Raw genomic sequence first — 24677 nt, forward strand, 5'->3', positions numbered from 1 at the left:
TAGAAGACACAGAGAAAAGCCAACAGTTATGACTATCTGATACTTGACAAAGGTGTCACAAATGTATGTTGGAGAAAAGATAGCCTTTTTAACAAGTGGTGCTGGGAAAACTGGCTAGCCATATGTAGAAGGATGAAACTAGATCCCTATCTCTTGCTCTGCACAAAAGTCAAATCACAATGGACCAAAGAGACTGGGCATAGTGGCACATGCCTGTAATCCCAGTGGGAGGCTGAGGCAGCAGTATCGTGAGTTCAAAGCCAGCCTCTGAAATTTACTGAGGCCCTAAGCAAGGGCCCTGTCTCTAAATAAACTAAAAGAAATTGGTGGGTGTGTGGCGCAGTAGTTAACCACCCCTAGGTTCAATCCCTGGTACAAATAATAGTAGTAGTAGTAGTAATAATAATAATAATAATAATAGACATCAAAGACTTACAAATTAAACCAGAAACCTTACAACTGCTAGGAGAAAACATAGAGTCAACACTCCTTCATATTAGTGCAGGCACTGATTTCCTTAACACAACTCCTAAAGCACAAGAAATAAAACCAAGAATCAATAAGTGGGATGTTATCAAATTGAAAAATTTCTGCACATGAAAGGGAATGAAATTAAGAGTGTGAAGAGAGAGACTACAAAATGGAAGAAAATATTTGCTAGAAACTCTTCTGACAGGGAATTAATATCCACGATATATAAGAACTCAATAAACTTGGATTGTTTCTTTATTCTTTGGCTTGGTTCAACTATTCAGCTTCTGTTCACTGGGCTTTTTCTGCTCCTGCAACCCAGCTGCTATTATGAGCGGGACCAGCTGCCTGCAGAGGCAAGTTCTGAGCCTGTAACACGCTAATGTGCGGGTGCAGGCGGAGTTCCAGCAGCAGGCCAGCCTACAATGCACTAATGTACGCACATGGAATACCTGTATTGCTGCTGGTGGCGATAATTGCAGCTGCTGCATTCTAGCTATGCCAAGACCTTGGGGGCTTTCATGAGCCCACGGGACCCAACAGAGGATTTCATGGCAACCCTGGGTACTCTGTCTGACAATGTTGAGGGTCCACGGAGCCCTCATGACAGCACCGGGGTTCTGGAAATCCCACCCAAGGGACCATGACAGGCAGAAGAGGTCTCTCAGTGGTTCAGGAGTGGGGGCAGGGCGAAGGGGGAGCCTAGCTCCTTGGAGGGGCCCTGAATCCATCTGATGGAAGGTGAGAAATCTTGAGAAACTAGCTTCAGAGATTTGGGAAACAGCCCTCTGGGTGACATGGGCATAGAGAGGCCAGAGGTGGATAGTGAGAGATGTCCTACCTTTCCTGATACATGGTGACAGGTCAGTATCCCCATCCCCAGTGAGTGCTTGGGGGAGCCTGGGTCAATGCCGTTTGGAGATCTACTTACCCAGAGTCATGGGGAGCCCAGAGGCCCCCTCCCTCTGCCATGAACAAAGAGGCTGAGACTTCCCTTCACCTCTAAGAACGCACCTACCCCTGGCTTTCAAGGAGGCAGCTCTTTTCTGTATATAACTCTGAGAAGAGCACAGGTTTTGCTGAGAAGCAGTTTGGAAAGATGCACTGATGAACCACGAGAAGTCTGGGATCCCCTTTGGAAAACCTTACCCCTGCACTTCCGTACATTGTGTCAAACTGGAACCATGAGCAAGGGATTAGGGGTCTCACCCCCCAGATGATCAGCTCATGAATCCCTATTTGATTGTCCTAAAGGGCAACTCCAAGTCTTGTGTCCCTTCTCCCTCATGACTGTTATGACTGTTGTACAAAGGAAATAAAATTGGGGATGTGTTTATTTCCCTGTTGTTAAAAAAAACCTCAAAAAACTTAACACCAAAAAAAAAAAAAAACAATGAATAAATGGATAAAAGAACAGGAAATGAACAGGCATGTCAAAATGAACCCATCTACCATGTATAACTATAATGCTCTAATAAAAACAGATATTTCTCAAAAGAATAAAAAATGACCAATAAATATATGAAAAAGATGTTCAACATCTCTAGCTATCAGGGAAATGCAAATCAAAAGTACACTAAAATTTCATCTCACTCCAGTCAGAGTAGCAATTATCAAGAATACAAACAAAGACAAATGCTGGTGAGAATGTAGATAAAAAGGTACTCTCCTGCATTGTTGGTAGGACTGCAAATTAGTACAACTATTCTGGAAAGAAGTATGGAGATTTCTCAAAAGACTAAGAATAGGGCTGGAGTTGTGGCTTAGTGGTAGAGTGCCTGCCTGGCACTTGGAGACATTGGGTTCAATCCTCAGCAGAACAAAAAAAATAAAAATAAATCAAATAAAGGTATTGTATCCATCTACAACTAAAAAAATATTTTAAAACACTAAGAATAGCGGCTGGGGTTATGGCTCAGCGGTAGAGCACTCGCCACGCACATGCAAGGCCCTGGGTTCGATCCTCAGCACCACATAAAAATAAATAAATAAATAAATAAAATAAAGTTATTAAAAAAAGACTAACAAAATAGCCACAATATGGCTCCTCCATCCTACTCACTATTTATCCAAAGAGAAAAAAAAATCATCTTATAGTGATACAGGTACCTCAATGTTTATAATAGCACCATTCACAATAGCCAAATTATGGAACCAGATCAGAAGCCTGTCAATAGATACACGGATTTAGAAAATGTGGTATACATACAGAATGGAGTTTTACTCAGCCATAAAGAATGAAATGATGAAATTTGCCAGTAAATGAACGGAAATGGAGAACATCATGCTAAATCAAATAAGTCCAACTCAAAAAATCCAAGTTCACATATTTTCTCTCATATGCACATGCTAGAACAAAATAAGGGGGAAAAGGTGAGGATCAGATATCATAAAGATGTAGAGAAGATCAGTGGAGTAGAAAAAGGATACTTGAGAGGGAGGAAGGAGGAACAGGAAAGGGAAGGAAATGTGGAATGAATTTAACAAAATCATGCTACATGCCTATATAGATGAAGCACGAGGAATTCCACCTTTTAAAAGCACTGAGCAAAAATAAATAAGTAAATAAATTAATGAAAGGAAGATCAGTAGAGGAGAAGAAGGGGGAATGGGAGGAAAGAGGAGGGAAGGGAAAGGGGGAGAATGGGGAAATGGAGTAAATCAAATTTTATGCATGTATAATTTTGTCAACTGTCTGCTATGTGTAACTATAATGCTCTAATAAAAATAAATAAGATAAAATAAAATTTTAACTATCCCAATACATAGAAAAATAACAATGAAATCCATTGAAAGGTTAAAAGCAATTTACTGGAGTACGGTGAATATAGGTATGTTTCAAAATGAAAATAATTTTTATAATGAGAAAAATGAAATTATTTCCATTTTGAAAATATAAAAGCAATAGGAATTACTGTTGATGGAAAATATACCAGTGGCTTTTCAAAACTCAATAAATTAGAAAGCACAAAATATTGAATGGAAGATTATTTTTAAAAATTAGTTTCAGAGTGAGGAAGATGGCAGAAGCAAGCTAGGCAGCGAGTCCCAGCTACTCAAAACACAAAATGGAGGCAGAAAATGAAAAGCAGAATTGAGAGGTGAGGGACAAAATAAATGCTCTAAGACTCAATATTACAAAGTCTGAGACCTGGGGAGGCTGGAAGATAGGTTATCAGAGGAAAAAACAAACTCAGAATCTCCCAACCCTGAACCCAAACCTGGGTATGGGAAGGCAGGAGGGGCAACATAGAGACCTCTCAAGGTGAACAAGGGAAATGAAGGGGCTGGTGGGGACTTGTTCCAGGGATGTGTGCCAAGTCCTGCTCAGCCTCTGTGACCCAGGCAGGGGCAAAAGCTTGGCACAACATCCACTTATTCAACTCACAGACAATAATTGAGCAGCTTTGGCTCCAAACAAAGGAAAGCAGATTCATCAGGCCCCAACCACTGACACTGTGGGGAAGCACCATGGGAAGCATAGGGACAGTTCCCATATTGGCAAGGTCGTGCTAGAGGGAAACTGCTTGAATAACCAGTGACATAGAGACCTAGTGGGGAAATTGCTAGAGGTTATGCAGTAGAAAGGGACTGATACAAGCCTTAACAGGTGCATAAGCTGAACTATACCACAACTGGCAAGCGACAGAGCATTGTTTGGATACTTGCAGGATCTTGCATCAGACTTAGTGAGCAGAAGCAATCAATGCACACCCCCCCACCACCACCGATTCACAACCTTGCCGCAGTCTGGCTGGGCACACAATCACGAGCCACCACACAGCTTGTAGATTCAAACAGCAACTCTTTATTCCCGAACTCACACCAGCCGTCTACAAACACGTTCTGGGGAAATCCACGTTCTCTGCCCAAATCCACGTTCTCTGCCCAAATCCACCTCCACTGGGCTTCTATCTCCAAAATATACTGTCTGAATCCCGTGAGAACTCAAGGGGAACTCAGGCAGCAGGATACACCCTATTCCCAGGAGGAATAATCTTAAACCTTAAACCTGGAACCTAAACTGGGAACGCCCTAAACACGATTATCTTAAAACCGGGAACACCCTAATCTGCCTTGGTCCTTGAGCAAGGTCACCTACATTCAATGTCGCTGCAACATGTCAGCAAGGTACGCTGGCAAGGAAATTGTCATACATACTTGGCTAATGGCTCCCAGCATCTCCCCCCTTCTGATTAATTAAACAACAAGCAATGTGGCTTAAGGACCGTGCCTGGTAGGTTGTCCAATTCAACATATGGTTCTTACCCGTCATTGGAAAACTGACCTTTAGGCGTCAGCCTCCTGTCTTAGGTTGATACCACTGCAATTGGATCATACCCATCACTGACTACCGGTCCAGCATACAGCCATACTTGTGGATAGGTCTATGCACCAGTGGGGGGGTGAGGTTCTTTGCCTCACCTCTGTTGGCCCCCAAATTTGGCCTTGGTGCCAGTGGGGGAGTGAGGTTAATGTGGCTTATGGACCGTGCCTGGTAGGTTGTCCAATTCAACATATGGTTCTTACCCGTCATCGGAAAACTGACCTTTAGGCGTCAGCCTCCTGTCTTAGGTTGATACCACTGCAATTGGATCATACCCGTCACTGACTACTGGTCCAGCATAAGCCATTGGCCCCCAAATTTTAGACCATCACTAGCAGAAGGGAGGAGGATACAGAAATGCCATGACACCAAGCCAATTGATGGCTCCTTGGGAAAAAATTGCATCACTGGTGACACCATCAGCAAAGATATGTCAGCACTACCACAATTAACATGGGGTGCGCTGGCAAGGAAATAAAAATTGCATCACTAGTGACACCATCAGCAAAGATATGCCAGCATTACCACAATTCGCTGCACCAAACGATAGTTACATAGTCCAGGCAAGTTCTGCAAGCAGTTCAAAGCGGAGGAATCTATCAATATGTCCATTTCCTCCCAAAGTAAGTTTCCTCCCAAAGTAAGTTGACTCTTTGATTGAGCATTACTTGTTGAGTTCTTCACCGGCACTGGGATGGAGATAGGAATTTTGGCAATGATGCTAAAGAGACATTATCCTGAAAAGAATTATTAAATATAATGAAAAGGAAAGGTGAAAGTAAACAAACAGATCTGTTAACCTACTTTAAAAACAATCCTTAACAGCCTTTTACCTAATTTAAACTAGTAAACAAACAGATCTGTTAACCACCTTTAAAAACAATCCTTAACAGCTGTTTACCTAATTTAAATTAAACCATTTAAATCACGTGAATAAAAATAATAATAATTCGGATCCATTTTTTCATGAGCGCTCCTCATATAAGAAATATGGACATACGCACATACAGACATACAACACAAAACACAAGAGTGTACACAAACGTACAACACATAAGAAAATAGTAAAGGCCTTGTAGCTTTACCTAGGTGAAATCTCCATTGCAATGTTTAAAAACTCCACAGTCAAAAAATAAAACTGATCAGAAAAACATTAACCTAGGTTTGTATGAGCTCAAAAAATAAAAATAGAACCTTATGATGTGGAAAAATGCAATAATAAAATAGCTATTGAAAAAAGCATCCTGGTTAATCACTGTCGCAGATGTAAGAATGGCCAAGCTGGAGTTCTGGATATCAGCTGTTATGGATTTGAGTCAAATCATCTTCTTTTCGATCTGTAGAGACTGTTTTAGTTAATCTCTCTGGAATCCAAATGGGCTGCTGTTCTCCCTGTGGAAACACACAAACAGACCCCCGACTCCAGACAATCACTGGGTCAGGACCTTTCCATTGTCCTGTTAGAATATCTTTCCAAAGTACTTTAGGCTTATGTACATTTTTTGGATACATATGTCTTTCTGCAGCACTAAGTCCTGATGAATCCAAATTTAAAAAGTTTAGAGTAAAAAGCATTATTTTAAGTTTATCTTTGGGGGATATATACCCCTTTCCAATTCCCTCTTTTTGCTTTAATAAGTATGTTTTAATAGTTTGATGAGCTCTTTCAACTATGCCTTGTCCCTGTGGATTGTATGGGATTCCTGTTATATGAGTAATACCAAATGATGAGCAAAATTGTTTAAAAGAGGTAGAGGTATAACCAGGACCATTATCGGTTTTTAACTGTTTAGGAACGCCCACAGTGGCAAAATTTTGTAAGCAATGAACTATAACATCTTTAGTTTTTTCTCCGGCATGAAGGGAGCCCATCAAAAATCCAGAAGAAGTATCGACTGTAACGTGTAAATATTTTAATTTTCCAAATTCTGGCAAGTGTGTGACGTCCATCTGCCAAATATGGTTAGGTATCAGTCCTCTAGGATTGACTCCAAGATTAACTTGTGGTAAAAATGTCACACAATTTTGACATTGTTTTATTATATGTCTGGCTTGTTCCTTAGTTATTTTAAAACGCTTTTGTAAAGTATTAGCATTAACATGAAACCTTTTATGAAAATTTGTAGCTTCTTCAAATGTAGAGAAAATATGTATGTCATGTGTAGTTTTATCTGCTAAATCATTGCCTAAACTAAGGGCTCCAGGCAATCCTGTATGTGCCCTAATATGTCCTATAAAGAATGGATCTTTTCTGTCCCAGATTAGACTTTGTATAGTGGAAAACAAAGAGAAAACAGTAGAAGAAGGGGAAATCCTACCAGCATCTTCAAGAGATACTATAGCATTAACTACATACTGACTATCAGAAAATAAATTAAATACAGAATCTTTAAACATCAAAAAAGCTTGTAAAACTGCATTAAGCTCTACCTTTTGAGCTGATTGTTTGGGTACTAAAAATGTAAAAGTTTGATCAGGGGTAACTACTGCTGCTGTACCATTATTTGACCCATCAGTGAAAATATTTGGAGCATTCATGATAGGTGTTTTTCTTGTCATTTTAGGAAAAACTACAGGATGCTTAGACCAAAAAGACAACAAAGGATTAGATGGTAAATGATTATCAAATGAAACATTAGATTTACACATGATTATTGCCCAAGTATTTAACTCATTAGCTAACTCATCAATTTGATCCATAGTATATGGAGTAATAATTTTATTGGGAGAAATTCCAAACACTCCCTTTGCTGCTTTTATTCCTTTGAGTATTAATTGTCCTACAGCCTCAGGATACCTAGTAAGAATAGTGTTAGGAGAATAAGATAAATGTATCCATAATAATGGACCTTCTTGCCAAAATACTCCTGTAGGAATATTTTTTGTTGGTAGTACAATAAATAATAAAGGCAAACTTATATCAATTCTATCCAAATGCATATTTTCCATATATGTTTCAATAATTTTTAATGCCTTTCTTGCTTTAGGAGTTAACATGCGGGGTGAATTTGGATCTGATGGACCTTTTAGAATATCAAATAAAGGTCCCAACTCTCCTGTTGGTATACCTAGATAAGGCCTTATCCAATTTATGTCTCCCAATAACTTTTGAAAGTCGTTAAGTGATTTGAGTTGATCTACTCGTATTTGAATTTTTGGTGGACGGACCATGGTTGAGGATAATAGAACTCCTAAATAATTAATTGGAAAATTTAATTGTACTTTATCTATTGCTATCTCTAGATTATAATTTTTTAATAAGTTTGTAAGTGTGGCATAACATTCCAGCAATATGTTTTTATCTTTATGTGCCAATAATACATCATCCATATAGTGAAATATTTGTAGTTCAGGATTTTGATTTCTAAGTGGCTGGATTGCTTTGTTAACATATATTTGACACATAGTTGGACTGTTAGCCATCCCTTGAGGGAGTACTTTCCATTCATATCTCTGATCAGGACCTTCATGATTTAATGCAGGGATAGTAAATGCAAAACGTGGACTATCCTCGGGATGAATTGGAATTGAAAAAAAACAATCTTTAATATCTATAGCTAAAACATGCCAGGTTTTTGGCAAAGCAGACAATTGAGGAATCCCTGATTGAGCAGGTCCCATAATAACCATCTCATTATTAATGGCTCTTAAATCTTGCAATAATCTCCATTTACCAGATTTCTTTTTGATGACAAAAATGGGAGTATTATGGGGAGATATGGAAGGTTGTATATGTCCTTCCACTAATTGTTGTTTGACCAGATCATGGGCTACTTGTGTCTTTTCTTTATTCAGGGGCCACTGAGGAACCCACACTGGTCTTTCTGATTTCCAAGTAATTTTGATTGTCTCAGTGGCCCTTTCTGAAAATCCAACCCATGTCTGTCTGTTCCTTGATCTATTTGTACTGGTGCTGCTATACCTTGCCCTTGTTTTCCTAATCTTTTTTCTTTCCTAAAGCCTTGTCTAGCCCTAGTAGTGGGCACATTAGGATTGATGTTATTTGTTAACGTCAAACCTAATTGATCTAGGACATCTCGTCCCCATAAATTTATAGGAAGATGATCCAATACATATGGCTGTATAGTTCCTTCACATCCTTCAGGATCCTTCCAATCTAATATCATAGAACTTCTATGGGGATTAGTCGCCACTCCTAGGCCTCGAAGCGTTTGAGTGGCTTGTTGTAATGGCCAATGTTTTGGCCATTCTTGACGAGATATGATGCTAAGGTCAGCTCCTGTGTCCAGTAGCCCATTAAACTCATGACCTTGAATATTTAGTTTTAGCATTGGGCGAGAATCTAAATTTAAAGACAACATAGCCCAATCTACACCTGTGGAGCCTAATCCCCTGGAACCTCTTTCTACACTATGACTAGGAAATTTATTATGTAGGCTGGGTATTATTAACAACTGTGCTATTCTATCTCCAGGTGAAATTACTGATATACCTCTTAGAGAACTAGCTATAATTTTTATTTCACCTACATAATAGGGATCAATTACCCCAGGACTTATCATAAGTCCTTTTAATGTAGATGAACTACGTCCCAGTAATAAGCCTACTGTTCCTTGGGGAAGAGGTCCTTTTACTCCTGTGGGAATGATTTGAACTCCCATCTCTGGAGTTAATACTGCTCTGGCAGAGGCGCAGATGTCCAACCCTGCGCTCCCTCGGGTTTGTCTGATGAGGGATTTAATGGACAATGTGTCCTGGGCACTACCCTGATGGTGTTGCTGGGATCCTCCACTGCCCTGTATATTTGTGGTTGTGGGCCCCGGAGCATTGGGCCCCCCTGTCCGTTTTTTGGCAATGGAGCCTGATGCCTTTCTCCACGATATCGTGGATAAATACCTGGTCTTTGTCCATTTTTTGATAAGGGAGTACCCTCTATGGTGGTTTGAGAACGGCATTCATTAGCCCAATGTCTCCCTCTACGGCATCGTGGGCAAATACCCGGTATTCTATTCCTTTGATACCTACTTTTGTTAAACCCTCCTCCTATGGGGCAATTCCTTTTAAAATGTCCTGTTTGTTCACAATCATAGCATGTTTTTGGCCTGGCATCTAAAGCCTGTTGTACTGCAGCTGCCAAGACTTGCCCTTGTTCATTAATATCTCTACATAATTTAATGTATGTGTTTAAATCTTCATGTCTCCATGGTCTAATAACCTCTCTGCAGCAACGATTTGCTTGGTCATAAGCCAGTTGTTTTATTAATGGCATTGCTTGTTCTGTATCCCCAAAAATTTTGGCAGCCGTTTGAATTAGCCTATCTACAAAGTCAGCGTAAGGTTCATTAGCTCTCTGTATTACCTTAGATCGCTGACCTTGTAAATCTCCATGTCCTTGTAAAGTCTTCCATGCCCTAACTGCGTCTGCAGCAATTTGTGCATATATAGCAGGATCATATTCAATTTGTTGCCGTTGACCCTCATAAGGTCCTTTTCCTAACAACATATCTAGATTTCTTTGAGGGTAACCGGCTGCTGCATTTCGCCTAGCTGTCTCCGTGCAAAATTCCTCATTGGCAACCTTCCATAACAAATATTGTCCTCCATTTAGTACAGATTTACACATGCTAGCCCAATCTGCTGGCGTCATGTCCAAGTTAGTAATGGACTCAACCATGCTTACCGTGAAGGGAGCTTGGGGACCATAGGTTGTTACAGCCTCCTTTAACTGCTTCACTGTTTTAAAATCTAATGCACGGTGAATTCGCTGCCCTCCTGCCTGTTCAAGTACAGGGCATGCTAATCTTTGAGGTCCTGTCTCAGGATCCCATTTATCAACTACGGGGTTTGAGGGCCACTCAGCTGTCTCCATCGGTGGGGCTGTTGGTTGAATTACGCCCTCTTGTGATAAAACGGAGTTACTAACAGCCTCCTGTTGTGGCCTTTTTCCTAACAACCCCTTTTCCTTTATATTTTCTTCCTCTGTCTGACTAGCTCGAGAGACCTTCTCTTTTGCTTGATCTAAAATGTCTTTCTCCATGGTCTGAACCTCTAACAATTTACTTAACATCTTTTCGGTTTGTTTTTTACTTATTTCTAATCTACTATAAAGATAACGCAACCCAATAAGATAGCACAAAACAAAGCCGAAACTGAATGAAACAAAAACGGAATAAAACATCATTGTATCAATTTTCTCTTCCTCAGGGCCGACAAACTTCAAACCTTTAGTCAACCATTTTTTCCAGTTTGCCTGAGAAATTTCTAGGGATAGGCAGCTTGAAACAAAAACAAGATAAATCAAAACAATAACACATTGTTTTTTGAATTGGTCACCCATTCTTTCGCTCTTCCTCAGGGGCAAGCAATTTCACTTACCTCCAAGCTTTAGACGTTCCCCGTACGAGCCGCCAAATGCCGCAGTCTGGCTGGGCACACAATCACGAGCCACCACACAGCTTGTAGATTCAAACAGCAACTCTTTATTCCCGAACTCACACCAGCCGTCTACAAACACGTTCTGGGGAAATCCACGTTCTCTGCCCAAATCCACGTTCTCTGCCCAAATCCACCTCCACTGGGCTTCTATCTCCAAAATATACTGTCTGAATCCCGTGAGAACTCAAGGGGAACTCAGGCAGCAGGATACACCCTATTCCCAGGAGGAATAATCTTAAACCTTAAACCTGGAACCTAAACTGGGAACGCCCTAAACACGATTATCTTAAAACCGGGAACACCCTAATCTGCCTTGGTCCTTAAGCAAGGTCACCTACATTCAATGTCGCTGCAACATGTCAGCAAGGTACGCTGGCAAGGAAATTGTCATACCTACTTGGCTAATGGCTCCCAGCACAACCTGGTTCAGCAGAAACTAGCTTCCAGGTGAACCACTGGAGACACTTCACTACAGGAATTCAGAGAGTGGTGTTAGCCAACAGCCTACTTTTGCACCACAGAACATCTACAGAAAATCCACAAACAGAGTTCCTACACTCACAGAAAGCCAACAGTATCTTTACTGCCATGAAAAGAATCCAATAGTGAATAGCAGATACAGGGTGATCCACAGGTCAAAAAAGGGAGCATTGAAGAGCTTGCTTCCTGATCTACTGCACACAATGGAAACAACCAGCTCACGACACTGCACCCTCCAAGCAGTCAACTGCAGGTCCCTGAGCTGACAAACCAGAAGGTGTGAGTAGGAGGTTCATAGCAACTAGGAAATTGGTTCCTGAGCCTCAGAAAAATGGGAGAGATCCACAGCCAAAGACTGATGGTCTTCTGTTAAATGTCCAAACCCCAGTGAAATACAAACCAAGATTCAATAAGAATTTTCTTCACCTTGACAAGGTATACTATTAACAACTCTAATGTCAATAATGACCACATAAATACTTCCTTAACTTGAATGACAATTGTTAACCTAAGAGCCAACATTGTACCTTTAATCCATTTGAATATATTTCATCTAATGTTTTAAAGCATTAATTGGAATCAATAAACCAAATTAAAAATTCAATGGAAAGCATTACCCATAGATTATACCACTTTGAAGATAGATTTTCAGGCCTTGAACACAAAGTATATAATCTTGAAAATAAAGTTGACCATAGAGAAAAGATGTTAAGGGATCACAAACAGAATATTCAAGAAATCTGGGAAAACATTAAAAGGACAAATTGAAGATTCTCTGGAATACATGAATGCTCGGAAACACAAACTAAAGGAATGCACAATCATTTCAATGAAATAATATCAGAAAATTTTTCAAACCTTAAGGATGAAATGGACATTCAAGTCAGGAGGTATGTAGGACTCCAAATATACAAAATCACAACACTTTCTTCACTTTCTTCTCAGCAGCACAAGGAATACTTTCTAAAATAGACCATATTTTAGGCCACAAAGCAAATCTTAGCAAGTACAAAATAGAGATAATACCTTGAATTATATCAGATTATAATGGAATGAAATTAGAAATCTATGATAAGATAATATAGAAACCACTCTAACACCTGGACATTATATAATACACTTCTGAATGGATAGCAGAAGAAATCATGAGAGAAATAAAAAATACTTAGAGGTAAATAAGAATAGTGATAAAGTAAATCAAAATCTCTGGGACAGTTTAAAGGCAGTAAATACTAAGAGGAAAGTTGATAACATTGAGCTCAGACACTAAAAGAATAGAAAGATACCAAACAAATAATTTAACATTACATCTCAATGTCCCAGGAAAAGAAGAAGAAAACAACACCAAAACAAATAAAAACAGGAAATAATTAAAATCAGAGTTGAAATCAATGAAATTGTGATTTTTTAAAAATACAAAAGATCAACAAAATAGTTGGTTATTTGAAAGGATTAAAAATATAAACCCTTAGCCAAACTAAGCAAAAGATGGGAAAACCCCAAATCATCAACATCCAAGATTAAAAAAAGAAAATATCACTAAAAGACACTACAGAAATCCAGAGGATCATCATAAACTATTTTTAAAATTTATACTCCAATAAGATAGAAACATAATGAAGACATGAGCATATTCCTAGAGACATATGTCTTACTCAGATTGAATCAGGAGTACAGAGAAAACTTAAACATTTTAATTTCAAGTACAGAATTGATGAAACCATCAAAAGCCTTCCAAAAAGAAAAGCCCAGGACAAGATGGATTCTCAGCTTAGTTCTACCAGACCTTTAGAAGAACTAATACTAACTCTCCTCAAATTATTCCATGAAATTGAAAAGGAAGGAATCCTGCCAATCACATCCTATGAAGCCAGTATCACCCTGACACTAAAACCAGATAAAGACACATCAAAGAAAGAAAACTTCAGGTGAATATCCTTGATGAACACCAATGCAATAATTCTTAATACAATATTGGGAAACTGTATCCAAAAACACGTTAAAAATAGTGCAACCTGATCAAGTGGGTTTCATTCTAGGGATGCAAGGTTGGTTCAACATACAGAAATAAATAAATGTAATTCATGACATAAATAGACTTATAGACAGAATCACATTATTATCTCAATAGATGCAAAAAGAAAATCATTTGACAAAATACAGCTCCCATTCATCTCTAAAATGCTAGAAAAACTAGGGATAGAAAACTTACCTCGGGCTGGGGTTGTGGCTCAGTGGTAGAGCACTTGTCTAGTATGTGTGAGCCACTGGGTTCGATCATCAGCACCACATAAAAATAAATCAATAAAATAAATGTCTATTGCCGCAGTCTGGCTGGGCACAAAATCACGAGCCACTCAAGCAGGAACAAACTTTATTTTTTGAAACTGCCGCCAATGTCCAGTACGCGCTGGGGAAGATTTTTAGATCCACCCACGCGGCCTCCTCCCAGAACCGCCAGAGAGAGCTCCTCCCCCAGAACTCCCTCCTACTGTATTTCCCCAACCAATGGGAACTCTCCAGGAGTCCCGTAGCAGGCCTAGGTGAACAGCAGGAGTCCAATATCCATATGAATGCAAATCTTAACATAATCATATCATCTCAATGGCTAGCTGGCGTCACCTTTCAACCAAAAATGCCATGCATCATATACTTGGCTCTTAGCAGTCTATCAACAACTAAAAAAAAATTTTAAAAAACTTACCTCAACATTGTAAAGGCTATATATGAGAAATCCAAAGCCGACACTATACTGAATGGGGAAAAATTGAAAGAATTGCCTTCAAAAACAGGAACTAGACAAAGCAGGAATGCCCACATTCACCACTCCTATTCAACATGGTCCTTGAAACTCTAGCCAGACCACTAGGCAACAGAAGAAAATTAATAGGATACAAATACACAAAAAGAGCTCAAACCATCTCTGTTTGCTGATGAAATGATTCTTTATTTAGAAGACCCAAAACACTCCACCAGAAGACTTCTAGAACTCATAAATGAATTCAGCAAAGTAGCAGGATACAAAATCAACACCTATAAATCAATCATATTCCTGGGCTCCAATAATGAATATCCTGAAAAGGAAATTACAAAACTATTACATTCATAATAACATAAAAATATGATATTTGGCAATCAATTTAACAAAATATGTGAGGCACCTCTACAATGAAAACTACAGAACCCAAAAGAAAGGAATTGAAGATCTTAGAAGATTGAAAAACCTCTCATGTTCTTGAATAGCAGAATTGATATTGTCAAAATGACCATACTACCAAAAGTGTTATACAGATTCAATGCAATTCCCATCAAAATTCCAATGTCATTGTTCATAGAAACAGAAAAAGTCATCATGAAATTCATTTGAAAAAATAAAGCAACCCTTGGCAAGAAAAGTGAGGCAAAATGCATCACAATACTAGACCTCAAATTATACTACAGAGGGGCTGGGGTTGTGGCTCAGTGGTAGAGTGCTTTTTTGCATGTGTGGGACACTGGGTTCGATCCTTAGCACCACATATATTAATAAAATAAAGATATTGTGTCCATCTACAACCAATTTTTTTTAAAAAATTATACTACAGAGCTAGAGTAATGAAAGTAGCATGATACTAGCGCCAAAACAGGCAGTAAGGCCAATGGAATAGAACAGAAGACTCAGAGACAAACCCACATAAATACAGTTATCTCATTCTACACAAAGGTGCCAGAAACATATGTTAGAGAAAAGATAGCCCCTTTAAAAAAATGGTGCTGAAAAAAATTGGAAATCCATATGTAGAAGAATGAAATTTGACCCCTATCTCTTACCCTGAAAAAAAAGTCAACTCAAAGTAGATCAGAGAGCAAGGAATTAGACCAGAAACCCTGCACCTGCTAGAAGAAAATGTAGACCCAACATGTCAGCTCAGGAACGTACTTTCTTAACAAGAATCCTAAAGCACAAGAAATAAAACCAACATTCAAAAAGTGTGATGGTGTGAAATTAAAATCAGACACTTAGCAAAAGAATGAATATGAATGGCCAACAAATATATGAAAAAAAATGTTCAACATTTCTACCAATTAGAGAAATGCGAATTAAAACTACAGAGATTTCATCTCACTCCAATCAAAATGGAATTATGAAGAACACAAGTAACAATAAATGTCAGTGAGGATGTGGGGAAAAGGCTATACTCACAGATTTTTTTTTCTTTTCTTTTTTTTATTGGTTGTTCAAAACATTACAAAGCTCATGATATATCATCTTTCATACATTTGACTCAATTGGGTTATGAACTCCCATTTTTACCCCAAATACAAATTGCAGAATCACATCGGTTACACACTCACATTTTTACATAATGGCATATTAGTGACTGTTGTATTCTGCTACCTTTCCTATCCCCTACTATCCCCCCTCCCCTCCCCTCCCATCTTCCCTCTCTACCTCATCTGCTGTTGTTCAATTCTCTCCCTTGTTTCCCCCCCTTTCCCCTCACAACCTCTTATGTGTAATTTTGTGTAACATTGAGGGTCTCCTACCATTTCCATATGCTTTCCCTTCTCTCTCCCATTCTCTCCCCCCACTCGTCTTTGTTTAATGTTAATCTTTTCCTCATGCTCTTCTTCCCTGTTCTGTTCTTAGTTGCTCTCTTTATATCAAAGAAGACATTTGGCATTTGTTTTTTAAGGATTGGTTAGCTTCGCTTAGCATAATCTGCTCTAATGCCATCCATTTCCCTGCAAATTCTATGATTTTGTCATTTTTTAGTGCTGCGTAATACTCCATTGTGTATAGATGCCACTTTTTTTTTATCCATTCATCTATTGAAGGGCATATAGGTTGGTTCCACAGTCTAGCTATTGTGAATTGTGCCGCTATGATCATTATACTCACAGATTTTTGATGGGACTGCAAATTAGTACAACCACTCTGGAAAGCAGTATGGAGTTTCCTCAAAAATCTAGGAATGGAACCATCATTTGATCCAGCTCTCCCACTCTTCAGATTTAAAATCAGCATACTAAAGTGACCCAGCCACATAATTGTTTATAGCAGCACAATTCACAATAGCTAATCTATGGGCAAAATTTTGTGCTTTCAACAGATGAAAGAATGAATAAAATGTGGTATATATAAACAATGGAGTATTACTCATGAAGAAGAATGACTTTATGACATTTGTCAGTAAATGGATGGAACTGGAGACTATCATGCTAAGTGAAATAAGCTGGTCCCCCAAAATAAAAGTCAAATGTTTTCTCTGATATGTAGAAGCTAATACAAAATAAGGTGGGGGGATAACAAAAAGAAGAAATATCAGTGGATTAGATAGAGGGGAATGAAAGGGAAGGGAAGAGAACTGGGATAAGGAAAGATAGTGAAATAAATGTGACTTAAGTTTCTTACATATATTAATATACCACAGTGAATCTCACTATTGTGTACACTCACAAGATACTAATTTTTAAAAACTATGGGTAAATAGCAGAAATATCAGTAGGGTAGAGGTAAGGGAACTGGGGGTGGGAAAAAAAGGTGGGGAATGGGAAGTGCTGGGGACTGAATTAGATCAAATTTCATTCCATGCTTTTATAATTATGTCAAAATGAATCTTATTGTCATGTATAACAAAAATAAAAATAAAATGAATAAATAAATAAATGAATTACTTGCCAGCATTTAAATTATAGAAGATCATACACAGATCCAGATTTTCAACTATCTTAAATAATCAAAATATTTGTCCATCCATGGAGTGTCACATGGCAATCATTGGCTGAAGCTGATGAATGGCTGCCTTCACTAGTCGGGATAGGTTCTTTAGTCAACTACATCCTCCTCTCAGGACCAGCTCTCATGCGTGGTATCTGCCTAGCTAAATAAATATCAGTTTGCTGTTTTCCAAAGTCTCTTTTGCCTTTTCCATCTAAACCCCTTTCTTAATCATGGAGCAAAGAAGACATCTCATCTGTGCATATGTGAAGAAAGAAGCTATGGAGCCCTGTGTAAGAAAAGAGTGTGAAATTCCAAGTGGGGGGGAGGGGCGGGGGCTAAGGCTGTAGCTCAGTGGCAAAGTGCTTGCCTACCATGTGTGAGACACTGGGTTTGATCCTTAGCACCACATAAAAATAAACAAATAAAGGTATTCTGTCCATTTACAACTGCAAAAATATTTTTTTAAAAGTTCAAGTGGGGAAAAGCATGTTTAACCACATTATATTCCAAAACAATATGATTTGAGGTCAGTGTCAGTAGCTAAGATGCACAGGCAAACTGAGAACAAAGAAACAGGTCAAAATAGGTGAGCAAGAGGTTATCCTCTGCAAAGGTCAAAAGAGAGGGCTATTGCATTCTCCCGGAAGCATGATGCTTGGTTAGTCTGATCCATTTATAGGGCTGAGGATGGAATAGGTACTAACAGACCTGACAGAAATAATATTTTAATCAAAATACTGGATAAATGATACATTTATATGATCCAAATTATATGAATACAGATATTCATTATATATGTATGCATATATATAAAGAAACACATGCACAGTAAATATATAAGATATTCACTCTAATATCTGCCCTCTAAAGCAGCACTATCTAGTAGAAATTTCTTACGATAGAAATGTTCTGTATTGACACCATCCAATACAGTAGCTAGCAACCACATGTGGACTACTTAAAATGTAAATGATTTTAAACTTAAAAGTCACTTTCTCAGTTGCACTAGCCACATAGAACAACATTGTTTTAATTTCCTTTCACAAATACAGGTAAATAAATATTGATTTTTTTCCAGATTCTATATATTCTCCTATAATGAAAATGAAGTTTGTCAGTCTATGATATTGAAGATTCTTTTAAAACAAGTCTTATGGATATAAGGCACCAAGTAATCTGAAAATTTTACTCTCATAGTGGCTGTGATGATAAGGCATATGTTTTGACCCAAAGTTTTATCTTAAAACTGTGATTTTGAGCAAGTCTTTTAATTTTTTGGATTTATTTTTCATCTGTAAAATAAATAAATTTATTTATCTTAATAAATAATAATGACACCTATTTCATAGGGTATTATGAGGATTCAATGAGGATATCAGTATATAATTTAAGATAATGCATAATCCATACTGAAAAAGATATAAACATTACTTGTGATAAACAGAATAAGGACACCACAAAGAGAACAGTATCTTAATCCCCAGAACCTATGAATATGATATGTTACATGGAAAAGAAAAAATATGATTACTGATTGTATGACCTTACAAAGGGATGTCCTGGATCATATAGGTGGGCCCAGGATAGTCAAAAGTGTCCTTAAAAGTGGAAGTGGGAAGCAAAGTAAGATTCAGTGTCAAAGTTATGTGATATGAGAAGGATTTGATCAGACATTGCTGGCTTTGAAGATGGAAGGTGACCACAAACCAAGGAATGTAAACAACCTCTAAAAGATGGAAAATGAAAGGAAATGGATTCTCTCTTACAGCCTCCAGAAAGTAATACTTTTAGTGCAGTGAGACTCCTTTCAGACTTCTGACCTATATAATTGTCAGATAAAGAACTAACATCAGCAAACGAAACACATCAATTTCTCATTCAATCTGAAAAGCAAGATAGCCAAACAGGCTCTTATTGACTTGCCCTTACTCACCTTCATACACTGTGGGCCAATGGCTGTGGCTCAGGGGCTGTAGATTCTTCATTGGCTGAGCCAGTGGAGAACAGGACTTGAGCTCCTCTTACTAAATGTCCCCATCACCCAGTGATGCAAGGTATCAGGTCATGAGGTTTGTGTTCTACAAACCAAAATTGTATGGCTTAGAAAAGAACAAAATCTTAGCTAAATCTGAAGGAATTAGAACATCAATTTCATAGGTTTTTAAAAATGGATATTGTTTCTCAAATTTCTTAATTTAGGTATTTTTGTATTGTGTTTGTATCTTCATTATTTATTTTAATGAATTCCTTAATATAAATAATGTTGAAAAATTGGAGTGTGTTTGGTCAATTAACATTATGTTCCCCAATTTTAATCTTATAATCTGTGATCCATAGCAGTAAGTTGTTTCCCTTAGTTTGTTATTTTTAGTAACACTGACCATTAAGATAGCTTACTTTGTATATACTTACCTTTTTCAACCTCCCAATAAATAATCAAATGTAATAATTTTCCTTCTGGTCTTAACATCAAACTCCATTTGTCCTCTTTTGAATGTCAGTCAATCTTGTGCTCCCAAATTTCATTGCACAGGGCAATTATGGCTCACTTTTAACATTATTTCCCTAGTGCTCCTATTTGCTTTCTAAATTTTCAAACACAAACCATAATATCCTAATTGGTTTGTTATTTTAAAATTATTTCTCACATAATATGTTTAAGACCAATATGCAAGAATAAATGTCAAAAAATCATCTGAACGTCATATTGACCAATACTAACTAGCATTTCAAGCAGCAACATTAAGCATGATATAAATTGAGTGATTTAATAAAATGCAGTCATTTTAACCTGGTCAATAGTTAATTCCCTAAAAAGGCTTGTGGCTCCCTTCATTTTGTTCCAGATGTGTAAGGAAATCTCATGGCACCATCCAGTAGGATTTACTTGTATGTGCTTTTGTGGTAGATCTCCTCCATTCCCTAATACAGAAAGCTCTTTTTCTCAAGTCCATTTATGAGAGTCTGCTAATATAACAAAACAATCATAGTATTAAGCCAGTTGAAGATGGTCCTTTGTTCTAAATCCTGACCTGAATGAACCCAAGTGGTCTATGAAGGCATAGTGACCCACCAGAGTTCTTGGTATTGAATGGGAAAAAATAGAACTTTATTTGCTTCAAATTTCCACTGGGAACCTTCTCACTTTTACTACTCAAAGACTTCTTCCATTCCCATAATCTTTTTCAAAAGCATCTGGTGCTTAATAAAGGTGAAATAATCTGTGCCTTTAGTATCTCCTTGAAAGTACTTATCTGGATTTTAGAGCTAAAGAAAAATTTGACTTTTGGAGATTAGCCAGTGTTTACATCAGGTCTGGCTGAGAATGACATCATTTACAGTTTTCTACATGTTTATAAAAGGATTAATTAAATTCATTTTTAAAGTATTAGAAGTAAATTTTACCAAATAAAGACAATTTTAGAAGAATTTCATTCACAAAGTATATTCTCTTCCCACAGATGTACAAGGATAGAATTTAATTTTAAAGAAAAACCGAGGTTCCTCAACTGTTTTCAAATTTAGCAATTCATATATATAGGAACAAATCAACAAAAAGCATTAGGGCAATAAAGAAAATGGAGTGGAAAATAGAAAATATAAACATTAATGTAAATATTAACATTCAAAATTCTTCAGCCAGAATTTGAAAAAGACATCATCCTAGTTACATGCTGACCTTCCTTTTACTTGCAAACAAGGCAAAAGATACATTTTTCTCGCCAGCTCTGGATTTATACTTTTAAAACACCATGTTTAAAAACAAGCAAGCCAGCAGTTACAGACATAGAATTGCCCCTTGATTCTCATCAACCTCCAGGGTGAATTTCACCAGAGGCTCTTCTTGCTTTAGCCCAGCAACCTGCCCACACTGTGGGCCAATGGCTCTGGCTCAGAGGCTGAAGGTTTCTGATTGGTTGAGTCTGAGACTTGAGCTGTTCTGAATGGAAGAAACCATCATCTTTGCATAGTTGCACAGCCTGAATATCTTTGGTTTAAAAACTGCATATTATAGGCTTGAAAAGGCAAGAAAAAGATGCAGATGAAAGAAATAGAATAACTTCAGACTTTAGTAAGCTTGATATATGAATTATTTCCTGAAAATGTGGCTTAGTTATTTCCGTTTTATTCGTGTCTCCATTAATAGATTTAAACAAATTATTAATAAGGAATGTGTTGAAAAAGTTTGATTTGAGTATACATGATTCTCATATCTGCTTTTATATTTCATCTTTGTCCACATAATACAAAAAGAACCACCGGGTAAAGACACTGGACATGTACAAGAGACTGAGAGAAAAAGGTAAATAACATCATTACAAAAGTAATTATGACCTGACTGATTCTTAAAAAGGGTGAAAATATTACCATGTAAAAAATCCATTAAACAGAATTATCAAATGAATAATCCATTATTTACCATGGAGTAAATGGAATAACAGATGTATTGGAAGTGCAATGTTTAGTAAAGAATTCTTTATGAGTCAGGCGGATGCCCCTGCCCCCAGACTGGAGCAGTCCATTGTTGGCAGCACTACAGAACTTTTAGGCCAAGTTTGGCCTTGAAAAGAGCCTTTGGGATATATTCCTGGCATCCAGAGCCAGCTTACTGGTGACAGGTAAACTGGATCACAACCTGATGACGGCTCTGGTGTTCTTGGTCATAACATGGTCACTGATCTTCTCAGGCAGGAGGAGCTTCACTGCTATCAGAATCTCTCTGGAAGTGATGTTCAAGTGGTTGTTCTTGTGGGCCACGGGGCCAGAATAAATCCTTGACACTCACAGTTGTCTAGGCAATAGTGAGGCCCATGTGGATGTGCTTAAGCACTGGAAGAAATTGATAGCAAAACTGTATTTGCGAATAATAGACTCGAGTTACTGAGACCGGGCTTTCTCTCTGGTAGTTTATTGCAGAATTAGTGTTTTGTGTAATTTCAGTTAGGACCCATTTTGTTTATTAAACAATGTTGCTAAATGGAGGGTTTTTAAAATAAGTATTGTTAAGAATAAAATTTGGACTTTAAGAGTGCTGAAAGAACTTGTACATATAATACTTCCCACAAAGAATAGAGATGGCTATTTCGATTGAAAAACATAAACCTTTGAAATAAAGATGTTCTTAAAATTAAAAAAAGAATGTTGCTTTTTGAATTATCATAGTTTTTAAGGTGCTCATGTTTTAAAACTTTACGATATTTCATGTCCCTTGCCTAGCTTTCTCTCCCTCTGGTGTCACATTTAATTTCAGTCAGGACCCCTTATATTTATTCATTAATGCTACTATACTGAGGGGATTATTTGGATTGAGTATTGTTTTTTGGTGGGAGGGACACCGAGGATTGAACTCCAGGGCACTTGACCACTGAGCCACATTCCCAACCCTATCTTGTATTTTATTTAGAGACAGGGTCTCACTGAGTTGCTTAGCACCTCACTTTTGCTGAGGCTGGCTTTGAACTCGTATACTCCTGCCTCAGCCTCTCAAGCCACTGGGATTACAGGCGTCAGCCACCACGCCCAGCTAGGATTAAGTATTGTTAAGAATACAATTTCGTACTGTCATGTGTAACTAATTAAAACAAATTTTAAAAAAAGAATACAATTTGGACGTGGAAAATGCTGAAGGAACCTGTACATGTGTAACAAATAGCCGCCTTCTCTTCGTGTTCACCATTTAGAAACTGGGGTTTTGTCATTTCTCCTTTTCCCAGTTCACTGAGGGTTTGATGGGAACGAGAGGCATGAGAGGGACAGTCAGGCCCCTTGGCTTCCAGGAACACTCAGCTGGCCCGGTCAGGGAACTGCTGCTCAAGCCAGAGTGGCTCCTCTCAGGACAAAGATATTTTCTGCTTTGACAAAGCAATAGCCCAGACGTAGCCTATTGGCACATCTCTGAGACCATGCACTAGGGATATTGGCGATAGACTCTCTCATTTCGGTAACCGTCTTTTCAAAATGCTCAAGAGATGTGGTGGATATGGCCCGATGACCTTTTGCCCCCTGTGTCACCTTCCTAACGCTCTGGTAGAGGCAAAAGCAAGGTTCTAGAATGTCAGACATCCTCCGTGATTGGTCAAGCAGGAGGACCATTGCATCACACTGTGCATCCACTCTCATTGGAGGGCAGGTTGACAACGAACAGGACCGTCCAATCACGTTGTGCTATGTGGGTTAACGCGGGAAGGGCCATCCAATGAGAGGCCAAGCTGCGCATGGCGTGACACAATACCTTCTATATAAGGAACTGCCAGCCCCCCCGCAACTGGCATTCTCTCCCATTCTGTGAAGGTGCCAGGGCACTGACTGAACCAGCTTGCAACACATCTTCTGAGATGCCCTTCAAACCCCCAAAGCCTGAGAAGGCCGGGCGGACCGCCCCGCCAAAGGAGAAGAAGCCAAGGCGCCCCAGCCACTCCAGGTGTGGCGATGGTTTCGCCACCTATTTCCCCAGGGTTCTGAAGCACATCCATTCGGGCCTCATCCTCTCCCGGTCGACCGTGAGCGTCCTGGACTCCTTCGTCAAGGACATGTTCCAGCGCATCGCCAGCGAGGCCGGCCGCCTGGCCCGCCAGAACCATCGCTCCACCATCACTTCCAGAGACATCCAAACAGCCATGCGCTTCCTGCTGCCCAGGGAGATCAGCAAGCACGCGGAGTACGAGGCCACCAGGGCCCTCAGCCCAGCCGCTCACATCCCCGCCAGTAAGCCGACTCTGGGCGCCCTCAGCAGCCAACCCCAAAGGCTCTTTTCAGAGCCACCAAGGGACTGAAAGACTGCTGCACAGCTCGGGTCTCGGGGGCTCGGGTCTGGGGGTGGGCGAGGGAGTACCCCGCTCTTTCTTAAAGCATTCTTTTTATATATATACCTTTATTTTGTTTACTTATATGTGGTGCTGAGATCGAACTCAGGGCCTCACAGGTGGGAAGCAAGTGCTCTGCCGCTGAGCCCCAGCCCCAGTCCTAAAGCATTCTTTAATAAACATTGCCTGGGCTGGGGCTGGGGCTCAGCGGTAGAGTGCTTGCTTCCCACCTGTGAGGTCCTGGGTTCGATCCTCAGCACCACATAAAAATAAAATGTATTGTATCCATCTACAGCCATATATAATACTCAATCTATTACATGAGCATTTCTGTCACTTATACGCCTAGATCAGTATCATTGTAAGGATCAGTCAGGTCATAATGTCTCAGAGGCTCCAATTACACTTGCTGGGACAACAATGAGCTTTTTCGGTTGCAGTGACCTGTAACTTACACAGACTCCACCCGCCAGCAGAAGCAGAGAATCTAGCTTCA

At 38.9% G+C, this 24677-nt stretch overlaps 1 protein-coding gene across 1 annotated transcript; it reads left to right on the plus strand.

Moving 5' to 3' along the window:
- The first annotated feature begins 23713 nt into the window (after window positions 1–23713).
- Window positions 23714–24151, plus strand: LOC114082126 (probable histone H2B 4). The gene has a single exon (XM_027923520.2). It carries the CDS (start codon window positions 23714–23716, stop codon window positions 24149–24151), a length of 438 nt encoding a protein of 145 aa, XP_027779321.2.
- The last annotated feature ends 526 nt before the right edge of the window (window positions 24152–24677 follow it).

The sequence above is a fragment of the Marmota flaviventris genome, chromosome X (genome assembly GCF_047511675.1).
Source record: "Marmota flaviventris isolate mMarFla1 chromosome X, mMarFla1.hap1, whole genome shotgun sequence".
Taxonomy (NCBI): domain Eukaryota; kingdom Metazoa; phylum Chordata; class Mammalia; order Rodentia; family Sciuridae; genus Marmota; species Marmota flaviventris.